The sequence below is a fragment of the Oncorhynchus nerka genome, linkage group LG3, assembly GCF_034236695.1.
Source record: "Oncorhynchus nerka isolate Pitt River linkage group LG3, Oner_Uvic_2.0, whole genome shotgun sequence".
In the NCBI taxonomy this organism is placed as follows: Eukaryota; Metazoa; Chordata; class Actinopteri; order Salmoniformes; family Salmonidae; genus Oncorhynchus; species Oncorhynchus nerka.
Genome location: NC_088398.1, coordinates 73,048,312 through 73,067,959, shown reverse-complemented (window position 1 = coordinate 73,067,959; position 19,648 = coordinate 73,048,312). Strand labels below are relative to the sequence as shown.

At 41.2% G+C, this 19,648-nt stretch overlaps 1 protein-coding gene across 1 annotated transcript; it reads left to right on the top strand.

Moving 5' to 3' along the window:
- Positions 1-270: 270 nt before the first annotated feature.
- On the top strand, positions 271-19,406 carry zgc:92313 (uncharacterized protein LOC436869 homolog). The gene is made up of 6 exons (XM_029640708.2): positions 271-645; positions 1,924-2,036; positions 2,207-2,286; positions 16,383-16,654; positions 18,274-18,434; positions 18,585-19,406. Exons 1-6 carry the CDS (start codon positions 597-599, stop codon positions 18,816-18,818), a joined length of 909 nt encoding a protein of 302 aa, XP_029496568.2. The 5' UTR covers positions 271-596; the 3' UTR covers positions 18,819-19,406.
- Positions 19,407-19,648: the final 242 nt, after the last annotated feature.

The window sequence follows — 19,648 nt, the reverse complement described above, 5'->3', positions numbered from 1 at the left end:
TGAATTGTTTAAAATGTGTGTGTTTATCTGCCAGAGGAATAATATTGAGGATACATTTTCTAGAGCCAACTCGGGGTCAGAATACAGGAGACCTACCTGAATTTGTCCAAAAGAAACTCTCGTTTTTTGTTGCAAAACGTTTTCCGTTTGGAATAAACGATTTCTATTGCAAACATTTTTGCAACAGAATAGGCGTAAGGAACACACCCCCTGCCACACCTTCCCCTGTAGGATCACAGGTGCTTTGCTCACGTGATAAACGAATGGGACAATCAAATGCCTGTTCCTGCGTTATAGATTTTCTGACGAACGTGGTCCACAGGTCTGGTTCTCCTAACCTTGTATTAAATGGAGGCATAAACCAAGAGGTTGTCAGTAATCGTATTGTTCTCGCAAGGCATACATTTTGTAGACATTTAATTTGTACACATTTTCATACGCACTGAAGGATTTCAACACCGCTATTGTGGAAAGTGGATTTCCGTGAAAATTAGCTGCTGTACGGACGATTTGATTTAGAACACAAGACTTCTCAAGAATACTATCGTTTTTGGGGGGAAATTTGGGGCTATCTGAAATTCGCGTGTCCCTCGAAAATGATACCGAATTCAGACTTTTATGTTGGACTTCTTTGGTGTTTCACAGGTGAGTTTTCACGTCTTTATGCTATAACCTGGTCATGTCAGTGAAGTAGGTCAGTTGTGTGTAATTTCAATCGACTCATTTGCGGGTTGTAAAGGAAACATAGACCTGTATTTGGGTACCTTTGTTTTGGCTACTCCGGCAACATTTGCCCATTTCCACGGCAGGAGTGACGCTGATACTTAGATGTTTTACTTTAAATGTGTCTAACACTTCGATTGCAAAGTTAAGCGAACCATGCAACTATGCACAATGATTATGTTTTAACAATTTCCACTAAGAATTTCACGAAAACATCTACTTGAAGAACAGTGCCGATACTAAATTTGGTAACAGAACGACGGTTCTGTTTGTGGTTATTTGATCAAATTTAGCATATGCACTTTGGGCCTAGGCCAGCCCTAATCGACAGCGTACTCCCGTAGGCATATGTATCAATGTAAAGGCAGTGGTGGAAAAAGTACCCAACTGTCATACTTGAGTCAAAGTAAAAAACACCTCAACAGAATATGACAAAAGTGAAAGTCACCCAGTAAAATACTACTTGAGTAAAAGTATTTGGTTTTACATTTACCTAAGTATCAAAAGTACATGTAATTGCTGATTTTTAATTTTTAATTTATTTAACCTTTATTTAACCAGGTAGGCTAGTTGAGAACAAGTTCTCATTTACAACTGCGACCTGGCCAAGATAAAGCATAGCAGTGTGAACATACAACACAGAGTTACACATGGAGTAAACAATAAACAAGTCAAAAACACAATTATTCTTTTTTTTAAACAAATAAAGTCTATACATTGTGTGCAAAAGGCATGAGGAGGTAGGCGAATAATTACAATTTAGCAGATTAACACCTGAGTGATAAATGATCAGATGGTCATGTGCAGGTAGAGATACTGGTGTGCAAAAGAGCAGATTAAATATACTTAAGTATCAAAAGTGTACATTTCCAATTCCTTATATTTAACAAACCAAAAGGCAATTTTTTTCTTGTTTTTTTGTCATTTGCAGATAGCCAGATTATGTATGAGTGTACCTCTGGCTATCTATAAAACAAAAATGGTGCCATCTAGTTTGCTTAACATACGGAATTTGAAATGATTTATACTTATACTTTAGATATTTTAAAACATACTTTGTGATGTTTACTCAAGTTGTATTTTACTAGGTGACTTTTTACTCGAGTCATTTTCTATTAAGGTGTCTTTACTTTCTCAAGTATGACAATTGCGTACTTTCTACACGACTGGTCTAATTCCCATTTCGCCTACTGTTCTCAGGTGTCATGTTTTGTCATGCTCAGGAAGAGTGTGGTCAACCACCCATGGGAAACAGGATTGTGGGAGGAGTAGATGCATCAATGGGGGCATGGCCGTGGCAAGTGGATATTCAGGTAGGTCAGCGCTGAGTCAAGATATGGAATGAACAAAATGCATGAAGACTTGTTTGTCTGGTTTTAGTGTGTGTGTGTGTTTTGGTCATCATGCTGACCTGCTGAGAGAGAGGGGAATAAGACCTGTTTTGATGATTCACCTCAACCTCTTTCAACCTCTTGGTCTTCAGACAGCGAAGGATGGCCATATCTGTGGAGGCACCATCATCACTAAGGACTGGGTGCTGTCTGCTGCCCACTGCTTCCCAAAGTAAGTGTCTACCAGTGGAGGTTCCTCAGAGGAGGAAGGGGAGGACCACCCTACTCAGTGAATTACATGAAAACAAAAGTTTAACATTAAAAAAGCTATCCTTTTTTAGATAGAACTATACTAAATATATTCACATGTAACCAAATAACGGATTAAAACACCGTTTTGCAATGGTCTACAGTAGCCTGAAACAGTAATGTGCAATTGACCAAAAATATACCAACTTTCGGGAAGAGGTGACGATGGCACGGGAAATACCCCTGTCTGTGTTAGGGCTCGACATACCGGGGAGTTTTTGAAAACGCTCTGGGCCAGTTTATCACCCCCCTAAAATGGCCGCTAGGGTAAGTGAACAAAAATATTATAATGCTATTTTTAATCTCGGCTACATAATTGATTAAATTTTTTTTTTTTTTTTTTACTTTGGGTATCCATCTTTTATGTCGATTTAATTGTCGCACACGTATAACCTCGATAATCTTTTGGGCATCGAGTGCGCAGCTTTAAATTGCTGGTTGTTGCATGGAGACCGATAGTGGTAGGAAAGATGTTTCAAATGATATCTACCTGTAAATGCTATGGCAAGAATAGGTATGCAAACCAGGTATTTAAAAAGTCAATAAGACTTAACTGTATGGCTCATCGCAAATTCAACTGTCATGGAATAGCCTACTTTAAACATTGAAGGGTGTTGGGCTAGTCTGATGCTCTTGTTTCGGTGAAATCATGTGCGGTTGTGAGCAACACAAAATCAAATGTTGGTTTCAAATTGGTTTTCAATACAAAGTGTTCCATTAGAAGGGGAACCTGGTTTTTGGTTGCTTTCTCATTTTAAAACATGATACAATAACTCTCAAATCTCAAATGGCAAGACTGTCTAGCTTGCTGTCTATTTAGTCAGGCAATGCCCACATTATTCATGTCTGTGTTTCGTCATAAATATTTAAATGTATTTATTTATAATAAGCAGTCATTGTAAATAAGAATTAGTTCTTAACTGACTTGCCTAGTTAAATAAAAATACATGTTTCAGACATACACTACATGACAAAGTATGTGGACACCTGCCTGACAACTTCACATTCCAAATTCATGGGCATTAATATGGAGTTGGTCCCCCCTCTTGTTGCTACAACAGCCTCTACTCTTCTGGGAAGGCTTTCCACCAGATGTTGGAATATTGCTGCGGGGACTTGCTTTAGTTCAGCCACAAGAGCATTAGTGAGGTTGGGCGATTATGCCTGGCTCGCAGTCGGCGTTCCAATTCATCCCAAAGGTGTTCGATGGAGTTGAGGTCAGGGCTCTGCAGGCCAGTCAAGTTCTTCCACAAAGATCTCGACAAACCATTTCTGTATGGACCTCATTTTGTGCATGGGGGCACTGTCATGCTGAAACAGGAAAGGGCCTTCCGCAAACTGTTCCCACAATGTTGGAAGCACAGAATTGTCTAGGATGTCATTGTATGCTGTTGCGTTAAGATTTCCCTTCACTGGAACTAAGGGGCCTAGCCCAGACCATTATTTCCTCCTTCACCAAACTATGCATTCGGGAAGGTAGCGTTTTCCTGGCATCCTGGTGTCCACATACTTTCCGAATGCACTGTATATAGTGTATTCAGACCCCCTTGACTTTATCCACATTTTGTTACGTTACGGCCTTATTCTGAAATTGATTAAATTGTTTTATTACTTCAATCGACACCAGAAACGGGTTTAGTAATGTTTGCAAATTAATTAAAAATTAGCTGATCACATTTACATAAGTATTCAGACCCTTTACTCTGGACTTTCTTGAAGCACCTTTGGCAGCAATTACAGCATAAAGTCTTCTTGGTATGACACCTCAAGCTTGGCACACCTGTATTTGGGTTGTTTCTCCCATTCTTCTCTGCAGGTCCTTTCAAGCTCTGTCCGGTTGGATGGGGAGAGTTGCTGCACAGCTATTTTCAGGTCTCCAGAGATGTTAGATAGGGTTCAAGTCCGGGCTCTGGCTGGGTCACTAAAGGACATTCATAGACTTGTCCCAAAGCCAATCCTGCGTTGTCTTGGCTGTGTGCTTATGAACCTTCGTCCCAGTCTGAGGTCCTGAGCGCTCTGGAGCAGGTTTTCATCATGGATCTCTGTACTTTGCTCCGTTCGTCTTTCCCTCGATCCTGACTCCCAGTCCCTGCTGCTGAAAAATATCCCCACAGAATGATGATGATGCTGCCACCACCATGCTTCCCTGTACATATGGTGCAAGGTTTCCTCCAGACGTACTGAGGAGTGGCTTCAGTCTGGCCACTCCACCATAAATGCCTGATTGGTGGAGCGCTACAGAGATGGTTGTCCTTCTGGAAGATTCTCCCATCTCCACAGAGGAACTCTGGAGCTCTGTCAGTGACCATTGGGTTCTTGGTCACCTCGCTGACCAAGGCCCTTCTCCCCCGATTGCTCAGTTTGGCCGGGCAGCCAGCTCGAAGAAGCGTCTTGGTTGGTTCCAAACTTCTTCCATTTAAGAATGATTAAGGTCATTGTGTTCTTGGACCTTCAATGCTGCATAAATATTTTGGTACCCTTCCCCAGATCTGTGCTTTGACACAATCCTGTCTCGGAACTCTACGGACAATTCCGTTGACCTCATGGCTTGGTTTTTGCTCTGACATTAACTGTCAACTTTGGGGCCTAAAAAAGCCTTCCCAAATCACGTTCAGTCAATTGAATTTACCACAGGTGGACTCCAAGTTGTAGAAACATCTCAAGGATAATCAATGGAAAAAGGATGCACCCCTGCCCTTTTTGTCCCCAGAACAGCCTCAATTTGTGTGTATTAACACACAGGAAACTGAGGGTTAAAATCCAGCAGCATTGCAGTTCTTGACACAAACCGGTGCACCTGGCATCTACTACCACACCCCGTTCAAAGGCACTTAAATCTTTTGTCTTGCTCATTCATACACTGAATGGCACACATACACAATCCATGTCTGTCACGAGGATTAAAAATCCTTTAACCTGTCTCCTCCCCTTCATCTACACTGATTTGAAGTGGATTTAACAAGTGACATCAATAAGGGATCATAGCTTTCACCTGGTCAGTCTGTCATGGAAACAGTGGGTGTTAATGTTTTGTCAGTGTGTCGATCTCATTGTGTAACTGTTAGCGATGCTAATGATACCTTTGTCTCCCCGATAACAGTTAGGCTAACTACAAAGTTGCTTATGCCTCCCTGGCAGGATGATTATGCATCAATCCAGTGGACATTTTTAGTTTTGACAACTCCATCACTAGTTTGCTAGTGACATACTGTTGCCAGCCACACCTGTATAGCTGGTGTGCACCGGAATTAAAAGGTGATTATACGAAAGTTTACATCTCTATTTTTTTTTCTTCCCCAGACCTCAAATGGTCCCTCAATGTGGTTTAAGCATCATTGTGGACTTAGAACATTGTTGTGGACTTAGAACATTGTTGTGGACTTAGAACATTGTTGTGGACTTAGAACATTGTTGTTCTATTACATTATTTTTTTTTAAATTTGAGTGAAACTCCACACATAGTGTGAAACTCAATAGTGGTATAATTTTGGTATCAAGTGTAATTTTTTTCATTTCAAAGTCTACCCTCTAGAGGATTGAGCTGAAAATAACATGGGGCACTTTGAAATCTGCAATGAATACATTTGGCAAGTCTCTCTTTTCCATTACAGTAAATCTGTGTAAGAACACAAGGGTGTGCTAATTCAAAAGATGGTTAGTTATTATTTACCTGGTTCTGTATGGCATGCAGGCACATTATGGGACTGGGGCCAGGTCATTATCAATGATTGGTGTGACCAAATCATCTGTTGGTTCTACCTGTGGAAAAATTTAGTGTAGAACCCTGATAGTTGAACAAAGGAATGTCTTAGTTTAAGGAGAAGCAGCAGAGCAAAATTTCATTGTATATATTTTTCTTAGTTTACTTTTCACTTGCTTAGCTAATGCAACTAGTTTGGCTTCTTCAGCAACCTGACTCGGAGAGGAATGCTATTTGTTAGCTAGCATGCTAAGGCTAGCCAACACTGCAACTTTTTCAAGTCAAGGTAAGCTTTCGGTTTAATAAATGTATTGCCACCGGGGCCTGTCGGTGTAACTGCTTGTTTTAGGCCACACTGTACTGTGTGATTTTTTTTTTTACACCTGGATTGGATTGTGGATTTCAAAAAAGTTTTTCCCAAGGCAGTTTGACTATACAAAATGTTAATATGGTGACAACGATGAAAATTGACAAGGCTGTCAGAAAGCGGTTATGGAATATGAAGGTTTGGCTTGGGGAGTGTTTTTTCACATTTAAAAGAGCTTTTTTCTGGTCACTTTAATCAGCTGTTGTGCACTGAAGTCTAAAACTGGCCTTGACAGCAGCCTGGCCTTGTGATTTGGGAAAGGTCAAATCAAATTGTATTTGTCACAAGCTTCATAAACCAACACGTGTAGACTAACAGTGAAATGCTTACTTAAGGGTAATTTTTAAACAATGCAGAATTCAATATTTTTTAGACTAGTGACACAAGGAATAAATACAGTGAATAACGAGTGACAATACCATGGCCATATACAGGAAGTACCAGTACCGAGTCGATGTGCAGGGGTACGAGCCGAGGTAGAGGCAACTATGCACATAAAGGCAGGGGTGAAGTGACAAGACCACAGGATATATAATAGGCAGCAGTGTGTGGTGGTGGTGGGGGGGCAGGCAGGCAGGCACTGAGCAAATTGCAGGTCTGCTGAGTGTGAACTTGAAAGTTGTGAAAATTCTGTGCAACTTCCAGTGTGTGTTTACTGTGAACACTGAGGCTGTACCTACTTTAAGTTAGTTTGACAGTGGTCAAGTAGGCTGTGGCTACGTGATCATAATGTAGGCATAACAGTGGCCTACCGTCATAAACAATGGAGAAAATGCATCCCAGAACATTTTTACACAGAAATAGCTGTTCTATCAGTCAGCCTACAGTAGCAGCCACCGTGTGGTGTTCAATGTACATTTCATGAGACTTATGAAAAAAAACATGCAGGGCTTGATATTAACCTGTTTATCCACTTGTCCTTTAGACAGGGAAATAACTGAATGTTTGATGCAAGAACCCACTTCACAAAATAAAATGTATTTTTCTCATACCATTATTACAGAGAATCAGACAAATTATGCCTATTGGCTATTTAGCTTTTTCAAGCCTGTTTTAAAATACAACACTGCCTCTTTACCTGACTCACTTTTCAAAGATGTCTAGAAATGTACATGTTTTCTGCTCTTGTAGGAAGTAACCACTCCCCCATTGATCTATAACTGGGCTAACAACTAACTAGCAAATTATATGAACAAATGTGCACAAGTGGCTACATGCAGCTCTCGCTTTGATCTCAAAACAAGCGCATCTACTCACAACCGCTCATGCTGTAAACACAGTCCAGATCAGTGAACGGCACAGATCCATATGGCGATGGTCTATTTGCATACAGGTCTACTGCAGCTCTGATTGGTTACAGTGTACGGGTCTGAGTCGTGCCTGTCAATGCAATAGAATCCTACTCCAATATGTCCTGCCTACAACAAAATCTCTTGCAAAATGTTTTTCGGTATGTTGCTTTGAAAGTGGCTAATTGTGTTGATTCGATCACAAAGTCCCACAGTAAAGGGAAATATTGACGCTGTTAACTAAGGTGGGAAAACTCTAGGGAGTTAAAGTTTAAATCTCGTGCTTCTCTGCGCGGGTGGATATTTCTTCTGCTCGGCTATCCCGGGGAGCTGCCACCGTGTGTAGCTTAAAGGGAACATTACTCACTGCTAGTGATGGGGAAGAAACATCTATACAGTTAAGCCTACATATTTGGGTATTCTTTTTGACGAGTTGGCTGTACCCAGTGCTGGAGACGTGGGTAGACTCAAATTTTGTTAACATTTTTCCAAACTGCCCGCCTGGTGAATGAAAGGCGCCCTGTGTGAATTCCTATGAGAAACAGTGACACACAGTGCTTTCAGATAGTATTCAGACCCCTTCTCTTTTTCCACATTTAGTTAGATTACAGCCTTATTCTAAAATGGATTAAATGCCCCCCCCCCATCTACACACAATGCCCCATAATGTTGGCCCTCATTTTTATTAAGATTTTGTTCTTAACTGTTAACTGACTTGACTAGTTAAAGGTTAGTTTTAGTCTGAAGTTTACATACTCTTAGGGTGGAGTCATTAACTTGTTTTTCAACCACTCTACAAATTTCTTGTTAACAAACCAATAGTTTTGGCAAGTCGGTTAGGACATCTACTTTGTGCATGTCACAAGTTTTCCAACAATAGTTTGCAGACAGATTATTGCTTCAGAAGTTTAGAAAAGCTTAAATGTCATGGCTTCTGACTGAAATTATGTCAATTAGCCTATTGGAGGTGTACCTGTTGATGTATTTTAAGGCCTACCTTCAAACTCAGTACCTCTTTGCTTGACATGGGAAAATCAAAAGAAATCAGCCAAGACATCAGAAAAAAAATTGTAGACCTCCATGTCTCGTTCATCCTTGAGAGCAATTTCCAAATGCCTGAAGGTACCACATTCATCTGTACAAACAATAGTACGCAAGTATAAACACCATGGGACCACGCAGCCGTCACACCGCTCAGGAAGGAGATGCGTTCTGTCTCCTAGAGATGAACGTACTTTGGTGCGAAAAGTGCAAATCAATCCCAGAAGAGCAAAGGACCTTGTGAAGCTGCTGGAGGAAACGGGTACAAAGTATTTATGTCCACAGTAAAACGAGTCTGATATCGACATAACCTGAAAGGCCGCTCACCAAGGAAGAAGCCATTGCTCCAAAACCGCCATCTAAAAGCCAGATTAAAGTTTGCAACTGCGCATGGGGACAAAGATCGTACTTTTTGGAGTAATGTCCTCTGGTCTGATGAAACAAAATTAGAACTGTTTGGCAATAATGACTATTTTTGGAGGAAAAATGGGGAGGCTTGCAAGCTGAAGAACACCATCCCAACCAAGAAGCACGGGGGTGGTAGCATCATGTTGTGGGGGTGCTTTTCTGCAGGAGGGACTGGTGCACTTCACAAAATAGATGGCATCATGAAGGAGAATTATGTGGATATATTGAAGCAACATCTCAAGACATCAATCAGGAAGTTTAAGCTTGGTCACAAATGGGTCTTCCAAATGGACAATGACCCCAAGCATACTTCTAAAGTTGTGGCAAAATGGCTTAAGGACAACAAAGTCAAGGTACTGGAGTGGCCATCACAAAGCCCTGACCTCAATCTCATAAATATGTGGGCAGAACTGAAAAAGCATGTGTGAGCAAGGAGACCTACAAACCTGACTTACACCAGCTCTGTCAGGAGAAATGGGCCAAAATTCACCCAACATATTGTGGGAAGCTTGTTTGACCCAAGTTAAACAATTTAAAGGCAATGCTACCAAATACTATTTGAGTGTGTCAACTTCTGACCAACTGGGAATGTGATGAAATAAATAAAAGCTGAAATAAATCATTATTCTGACATTTCACATTCTTAAAATAGTGGTGATCCAAATTGACCTAAGACAGGGAATTTTTACTAGGATTGCATGTCAGGATTTGTGAAACATAGTTTAAATGTATTTGTCTAAGCTGTTTGTAAACTTCTGACTTCAACTGTGATTATAACAAATAAAAAAAAGTTTTTTTTTTTTTAAATGTACAAAGCAAAAACTGCTTTTTAGAAATGTTTGCAAATGAACTGATATCACATTTACATGAGTATTCACTCCTGCACTCCTGCATTGTCTTGGCTGTGTGCTTAGGGTCGTTGTCCTGTTGGAAGGTGAACCTTCGCCCCAGTCTGAGGTCCCGAGTGTCTGGAGCAGGTTTTCTCTGATCTCACTGTACTTTGCGCCGTTCATTTTTCCCTCGATCCGGACTAGTCTCTCCTGCTGAAAAACATCCCCACAGCATGATTCATGCTTCGTAGGGATGGAGGTAGGTTTCTTCCATATGTGACGCTTGGCATTCAGGCCAAAGAGTTCAATCTTGGTTTCATCTGACCAGAGAACCTGGCTTCTCATGGTCAGAGACATTTTGGTGCCTTTGGAACACTCCCAAGCATGCTGTCGGGTGCCTTTTAGCGAGTGGCTTCTTTCTGGCCACTCTAAGAGGTTCTCCCATCTCCACAGAGGAGCTCTGGAGCTCTGTCAGTGACCATGGCATTTCGAGAATCATAGCAAAGGGTCTGAATAGTTTTGTAAGTTTAAAAAAAATAGTTTTTTATACATTTGGTAACATTTCTAAATACCTGCTTTCACTTTGTCATTATGTTATTGTGAGTAAAAAAAATAAACATTTTAATCCATTTTAGAATAAGGCTGTAACGTAACAAAATGTGGAAAAAGGGAAGCCGTCTGAATCGTTTCCGAATGCGCTGTTAATGACCTAAAATTATAAATCCCATATTGTTCTTTCAGTCAGGCCAACCAAAGCTGTACTGTGCAGTAGGCTTACTATTGAAACTGAGTCAGAAATTCAAGTTTAATTTTTTTTTTTTTACACAAACATTGTTTTCTACGTCCATAGCAATGCTTAAACCACATCAGGAGACTACTTTTGAGGTTGGGAAAAATCTTGGTGTAGTTACCCTTTTTTTTTTTTCAAATTCAAGTGTTGATTTAGTGGCGTTAATGTCGCACATGAGCAAAATAAATGGCCTCTGGATTGACGCAAATAATGATATCATTCTGATAGGTAGGCATAGACTACTTTTGTATCTAGTTACCACTTTTAATGGAAATGTTCTCCCGAAGACAGACCGATTTTATTAGCATCACTATTTTTCCTGTAACTTAATTGTTTGTAACCTGGACGTTTCCCTTCATATTATGAGGCAAGTCTTACCTAGCTTCAAAGCAGCCTATAGACAAAATCCCACCATAGAAACGTGGAGGTAAGTATTTTTTTTAAAGACTTAACCAAAGAACAGGAGAATGCATATGCTTTTTCTTTCTTTGTCTAGCTGCCAAAGGCATTATCCTAATATTAGCTACCCATGATAGTTGATGCATCTTTAAATCCCCCCTCTTTCAAACTGTTATGTCCATCTCTGTCCTGCTTGCATGTGCAGTTAGCTATTTACAACTGTTCCTGCAAATTGCATTTAGGAAGTACTGCTGTGTACATTGCCACGCTTAAAATGTGAAGAAATAGTTGATAAAAAATGTACGCTAAACATTCCAATCTGTTCCAAAAGCCCTAATTAGTTATGTTGTAAACCTCCACGACACTGATACGTATCATTGGGGATTATGAAGTGATTATATGCAATGCCCAATGAAAAATAAGTGGGTATATACTCTCCACTAGAGGTCGACCGATTATGATTTTTCAACGCCGATACCGGTTTATTGGAGGACCAAAAAAGCCGATACCGATCAATCGGCAGATTTTTTTTTTTTTTTTTTAAACGTTAAAAACATATATATACACACACTGTTCAAAATAATAAAGGGAACACTAAAATAACACATTCTAGATCTGAATGAATGAAATATTCTTATTAAATACTTTTTTCTTTACATAGTTGAATGTGCTGACAACAAAATCACACATTATCAATGGAAATCAAATTTATCAACCCATGGAGGTCTGGATTTGGAGTCACACTCAAAATTAAAGTGGAAAACCATACTACAGGCTGATCCAACTTTGATGTAATGTCCTCAAAACAAGTCAAAATGAGGCTCAGTAGTGTGTGTGTGGCCTCCACGTGCCTGTATGACCTCCCTACAATGCCTGGGCATGCTCCTGATGAGGTGGCGGATGATCTCCTGAGGGATCTCCTCCCAGACCTGGACTAAAGCATCCACCAACTCCTGGACAGTCTGTGGTGCAACGTGGTGTTGGTGGATGGAGCGAGACATGATGTGCTCAATTGGATTCAGGTCTGGGGAACGGGCGGGCCAGTCCATAACATCAATGCCTTCCTCTTGCAGGAACTGCTGACACACTCCAGCCACATGAGGTCTAGCATTGTCTTGCTTTAGGAGGAACCCAGGGCCAACCGCACTAGCATATGGTCTCTCAAGGGGTCTGAGGATCTCATCTCGGTACCTAATGGCAGTCAGGCTACCTCTGGCGAGCACATGGAGGGCTGTGCGGCCCCCCAAAGAAATGCCACCCCACACCCTGACTGACCCACCGCCAAACCGGTCATGCTGGAGGATGTTGCAGGCAGCAGAACGTTCTCCACGGCGTCTCCAGACTCTCACATGTGCTCAGTGTGAACCTGTTTTCATCTGTGAAGAGCACAGGGCGCCAGTGGCGAATTTGCCAATCTTGCTGTTCTCTGGCAAATGCCAAATATCCTGCACGGTGTTGGGCTGTAAGCACAACCCCCACCTATGGACGTCGGGCCCTCATACCACCCTCATGGAGTCTGTTTCTGACCGTTTGAGCAGACACATGCACATTTGTGGCCTGCTGGAGGTCATTTTGCAGGGCTCTGGCAGTGCTCCTCCTGCTCCTCCTTGCACAAAGGCGGAGGTAGCGGTCCTGCTGCTGGGTTGTTGCCCTCCTACTGCCTCCTCCACGTCTCCTGATGTACTGGCATGTCTCCTGGTAGCGCCTCCATGCTCTGGACATTACGCTGACAGACACAGCAAACTTTCTTGCCACAGCTCGCATTGATGTGCCATCCTGAATGAGCTGCACTACCCGAGCCACTTGTGTGGGTTGTAGACTCCGTCTCATGCTACCACTAGAGTGGAAGCACCGCAAGCATTCAAAAGTGACAAACATCAGCCAGGAAGCATAGGAACTGAGAAGTGGTCTGTGGTCACCACCTGCAGAACCACTCCTTTATTGGGGGTGTCTTGCTAATTGCCTATAATTTCCACCTGTTGTCTATTCCATTTGCACAACAGCATGTGAAATTTATTGTCAGTGTTTTTTCCTAAGTGGACAGTTTGATTTCACAGAAGTGTGATTGACTTGGAGTTACATTGTGTTTAAGTGTTCCCTTTATTTTTTTAGATATATATTTATTTATTTATTTAAACAAATGTAATAATGACAATTACAACAATACTGAATGAAAACTTTTAACTTAATATATTAAATCAATTTAGCCTCAAGTAAATAATGAAACATGTTCAATTTGGTTTAAATAATGCAAAAACAAGTGTTGGAGAAGAAAGTAAAAGTGCATTATGTAAGAAAGCTAACGTTTCAGTTCCTTGCTCAGAACGTGAGAACATATGAAAGCTGGGAGTTCCTTTTAACATGAGTCTTCAATATTCCCAGGTAATACCCTCTTGGTGTTAGGGGGCGCTATTTTAATTTTTGGATGAAAAACGTTCCCGTTTTAAACAAGATATTTTGTCACAAAGATGCTTGACTATGCATATAATTGACAGCTTTGGATAGAAAACACTGACGTTTCCAACACTGCAAAGATATTGTCTGTGAGTGTAACAGAACTGATGTTACAGGCGAAACCCAGATAAATCCAACCAGGAAGTGCCGCATTTTTTGAAACCGCCTCATGCCAATGACTCCTTATATGGCTGTGAATGAGCTACGAATGAGCTTACGTTTTCTACGTATTCCCCAAGGTGTCTACAGCATTGTGACGTCTTTTTGCGCATTTCCGTTGAAGAATAGCCGTAAGGGACCATATTTAGCAAGTGGTCACATGGTGTCTCCCGCAGAATCTTGCGTAAAATACTGAGGTAGCCATTTTTCCAATCGCTTCTTATGAGAAACCAATTGCCTCGACGGATATATTATTGAATATATATGTTAAAAACACCTTGAGGATTGATCCTAAACAACTTATGCTGTGTTTCTGTCGTTTTAATTATGGAGCTAATTTGGAAAAAAGTTTGGCGTTGTAGTGGTAGCATTTTCCGGTCGATTTCTCAGCCAAGCATGATGAACAAACGGGAGCTATTTCGCCTAGAAAAATAATATTTTTGGAAAAAAGGAACATTTGCTATCTAACTGGGAGTCTCCTGAGTGAAAACATCCGAAGTTCTTCAAAGGTAAATTATTTAATTTGGTTGCTTTTCTTATTTTTGTGAAAATGTTGCCTGCTGCCAGCAGAGCCTAGCATCGCATTATGCCATGATAAACTTACAAAATGCTTGTCTAGCGTTGGCTGTAACGCATATTTTGAAAATCTGAGATGACAGTGTGATTAACAAAAGGCTAAGCTTGTTTAAATATATTTAATTTGCGATTTTCATGAATAGGAAAAGTTTCTAGGGGTATTTATGTCCGCTGCGTTATGCTAATTCGTTTGAGGCTATGATTACGCTCCCGGATCCGGGATTGCTAGTCGTAAGAAGGTAAGAAATTTTAGGTTGTAGTTATTATAGGACTATTTCCCTCTATATCATTTGTATTTCATTAACCTTTGACTATTGGATGTTCTTATAGGCACTTTAGTATTGCCAGTGTAACAGTATAGCTTCCGTCCCTCTCCTCGTTCCTCCCTGGGCTCGAACCAGGAACACAACGACAACGGCCATCATCGAAGCAGCGTTACCCATGCAGAGCAAGGGGAACAACTACTAGAAGGCTCAGAGCGAGTGACGTTTTAAACGCTATTAGCGTGCGCTAACTAGCTAGCCATTTCACTTCGGTTACACCAGCCTCATCTCGGGAGTTGATAGGCTTGAAGTCATAAACAGCGCAAAGCTTGACCCACAACGAAGAGCTGCTGTCAAAGAGCACAAAAGTGCTGTTTGAATGAATGTTTACGCGCCTGCTTCTGCCTACCACCGCTCAATCAGATACTTAGATACTTGTATGCTCAGTCAGATTATATGTCACGCAGGACACGCTAGATAAATCATCAACCATGTGTAGTTAACTAGTGATTATGATTGTTTTTTTTATAAGATAAGTTTAATGCTAGCTAGCAACTTACCTTGGCTTACTGCATTCGCGTAACAGGCAGTCTCCTTGTGGAGTGCAATGAGAGGCAGGTTATTGCGTTGGACTAGTTAACTGTAAGGTTGCAAGATGGAATCCCCTGAGCTGACAAGGTGATAATCTGTCGTTCTGCCCCTGAACAAGGCAGGTAACTCACCTTTCCTAAGCCGTCATTAAAAATAAAATGTGTTCTTAACTGACTTGCCTAGTTAACCTTTTGCATTTAGGGGGCAGTATTTTCGTTTTTGACTAAAAAACGTACCCATTTGAAACTGCCTATTTCTCAGCCCCAGATACTAGAATATGCATATAATTGTCATATTAGGATAGAAAACACAAGTTTCCAAAACTGTAAAAATATTGTCTGAGTATAACAGAACTGATATTGCCTGAGGAAAATCCAATCAGGAAGTGCCTCTTATTTTGAAACCTCTCTGTTCCTATGCATGCCTATCCTCCATTTAAAGGGATATCAACCAGATTCCTTTTTCTATGGCTTTCCTAAGGTGTCAAGGCTTTAGACATAGTTTCAGGCTTTTATTTTGAAAAATGAGCGTGAAGGATCACATTGCGTGAGTGGATAGGTGGGGGCTCTCTGAGTTTTGTGCAACTGAGTAAAGCGGCTATTGTTTCTCCCGCTGTTATTGAAAAAGCTACACACTCGGTTGATATATTATCGAATATATATTTTAAAAACAACTTGAGGATTGATTATAAAAAAACGTTTGACATGTTTCTGTGGACATTATGGATATTATTTGGAATATACATCTGCGTTGTCGTGACCGCTCTTTCCTGTGGATTTCTGAACAACACTACAAACAAACGTCGGTATTTTGGGTATAAATATAATCTTTATGGAACAAAAGGAACATTTGTTGTGTAACTGAGACTCGTGAGTGAACATCTGACCATCATTAAAGGTAAACGGTTAATTTGATTGCTTTTCTGATTTTCGTGACCTAGCTACTTAATGCTTAGTGTACATAATGTTATGCTATGCTATCGATAAACTTACACAAACACTTGGATTGCTTTCGCTGTCAAGCATCATTTCAAAATCTGAGTCGACAGGTGGATTAACAAAAGGCTAAACTGTGTTTTGCAATATTGGGGGGGGGGATGAAGATGCATTTCAGTTGTTAGCTGTAAGGTGTTGCAACTCTCTCCTCTCCCAGTCAGTTCGACGTGTCGGGCTACACCCTCTATGTTGGCCGTCACCGGCTCAACAGCTGGAACCCTAACGAGATATCGTACTTCGTGGAGCGCGTCGTGATCCCGTCCGGCTACTCTGACCCAAGTTTGGGACAGGACATGGCCTTGGTGAAGCTGCAGAGACCCATCGTCTGGTCGGCGTATGTCCATCCTGTTTGTCTTCCTGACGCCGGGACACTGTTCCCCGGGGACCTTCCCTGCTACATCACAGGCTGGGGAAACATCCGCGATGGTGGTAAGAGAATAAGGCATTACGTATATAGCGGCAAAATCTAACTTCCACTAAAAGGAGCCTCAACCTCTTTGACTCAGTGGACTGTCACAGTGGTCAACTCTCACTCATGGGAGGACTATCTGTCAGTATGTTCCATATTTGGTAGTCTAAGCCTGTCACGGTGACTGACTCACAGCTACTCATTCAAGGGTTTTTAGTTTTACACTTTTCTACATTGTAGAATAATAGTGAAGACCTCAACACTAGGAAGTAACAACCATGGAATCATGTGTTAAACAAATCAATATATTATTCAAAGTAGCCACCCTTTGCCTTGACAGCTTTGCACACTCTTGGCATTCTTTCAACCAGCTTCACCTGGAATGCTTTTCCAACAATCTTGAAGGAATTTCCACAAATGCTGAGCACTTGTTGGCTGCTTTTCCTTAACCCAGCGTTCTATCTCCAAACCATCTCAATTGGGTTGAGGTTTGGTGACTGGAGGCGAGGTCATCTGATGCGCAGCACTCATCACTCCTTCTTGGTCAAATAGCCCTTACACAGCCTGGAGATGTGTTGGGTCATTATCCTGTTAAAAAACAAATGATAGTCCCACTAAGTGCAAACCAGATGGGATTGCAGAATGCTGTGGTAGCCATGCTGGTTAAGTGTGCCTTGAATTCTAAATAAATCAGTGACCGTGTCAACAGCAAAATACAATCACACCACCACCATTCTTCAGTGGGAACCACACATGCAGATATCATCCGTTCACCTACTCCTTGTCTCACAAAGACATGGTGGTTGGAACCAAAAATCTCTTAATTTGGACAGATTTCCACCGGTCTAATGTCCATTGCTTGTGTGTTTTGGCCCAAGCAAGTCTCTTCTTAGTGGTGTCCTTTAGTGGTTTTGTTGCAGCAATTCGAAGATGAAGGCCTGATTCACAGTCTCCTCTGAACAGTTGATGTTGAGGTGTCTGTTACTTGAACACAATCATTTATTTGGGCTGCAATTTGAGGTTAGTAAGTCTAATGAACTTATTCTCTGCAGCAGAGGTAACTCGATTCTTCCTTTCCTGTGGCGGTCCTCAGTAGAGCCAGTTTTCACATTGACTGACCATGTCTTAAAGTATTGGACTGTTTCTCTTTGCTTATGAGTTGTTCTTGCCATAACACAACTGATTGTCTCAAACACATTAATTTCTGGAATTTCTTAACTTAACAAGGCACACCTGTTAATTGAAATGCATTCCAGGTGACTACCTCATGAAGCTGGTTGAGTGCAAAGCTGTCGTGAAGGCAAAGGGTGGCTACTTTGAAGAATCTCAAATATAAAATATTATTTATTATTATTATTTTTTGGTTACTACATGATTCCATATGTGTTATTTCATAGTTTTGATGTTTTCACTATTCTACAATGTAGGAAATAGTACAAATAAAGAAAAACCCTTTGAATGAGTAGGTGTCCTAAGTTTTGATTGTGTGTAAATAAATTCCCCTCCTTGCTCGGCAGAAATCTCAGGAAATGTACAATTGTGAACCCGCAACCAAAATGTATGGTTGGTGTAGGCATTCTCGCTCCTTTTATTTGACCTACCTACTTACTCTGCCTCAACTTCTCTGGCCGTCTCCCAGTCCCTCTGAGTGGAGTGGGAACACTGCAGCAAGTGCAGGTGCCAATCATCTCGTCGTTTTCCTGTCAGATGATGTACGACCTTAACCCATCGGAGAAAGTGGACATCCGTTCTGACATGATGTGTGCCGGTTATCAAGAGGGGGGCAAGGACTCCTGTCAGGTATGCTCTCCTCACCTGTGTGTGTGTGCAATTTGTAAGTCGCTCTGGATAAGAGCGTCTGCTAAATGACTTAAATGTAAATGTTAAATGTAATAGTAGACTAACGTGGGCTTTTTCTTACTTCTCACCCATCTCCCTCTTTCTCCACAGGGGGACTCTGGAGGACCCCTGGTCTGCCAGATGGTGAACGGAACCTGGGTGCAGGCTGGGGTGGTGAGTTTTGGCCTGGGCTGTGCCCATGCCAACAACCCCGGCGTCTACGCCAAGGTGTCCACCTTCTCCAGCTTCATCCAAAGCAACATACCAGAGATCAGTCTGTACGGCCGGGCCGGTCCCAACTGGGCCGGTCCCACTGGGCCGGTCCCAACTGGGCCAGCACCCTGACAGTGCTGGCTAGCTCCCTGGCCACTTTACTGATGGGCCAGTTGCTAAGATAGAGCTTCCTAAAAGAGCCAGATCTTAAAGGGACATTCTATGTAATTTGACATGAACCTGGTTTTACACTTAACTTGACTGTAGTAGATGACTGTTTTAGGTCATATTCTGCTTATTTTTTTATTTACCATATTAATAACATGCCAAAACAACTTTTTGACCAAACTGACTCAAAATATGACCACTTATTTCCCACGTAAGCAGAAATTCCGCCTTTCTGGTTCAAGATGCGTGTAAAACCAGGTAAATGTGTCAAATTTAGAAAGGAATTTTGCTTTAAAGGAAAGGGCCGAACCTGTGGTGGCAAACTATACTCCGTTTTAATGATATGTATATGCAACTCCTAACAAATTCAAGTGATTCTGAATATACAAGATATCGCTAATCAGCAGATAAAACGGTGATATTATGGGTATTTAGAACTAATGAAATGTAAAGCCATGTTTGTCGATCTATTTTAGCACATTTTAACATGTCATGTAGCTTCAAGTTTCTTATAATTTTGAATGAATGTAAATAAAATGATTACAAATGTCAGTAATTTATAAGAACTGTTACTTACATGCGTTCTAGAATCTCCATTGTCTTTGTTCTCCTCCTGTCAACTGGGCCCTGTTTGAATGCTTAAGAAATACATCAAGGAAAGGAAGGATGAAGTAATTCCATCTGAGTGAGTGAAGTGACCTTGATTGCACCTATCCATTCAAGTTATAGATCTGTAATTATGAAGGAAATGAGGATGGAAGGATGCATTTCGGAAGTCGGATCAATCGTTATGG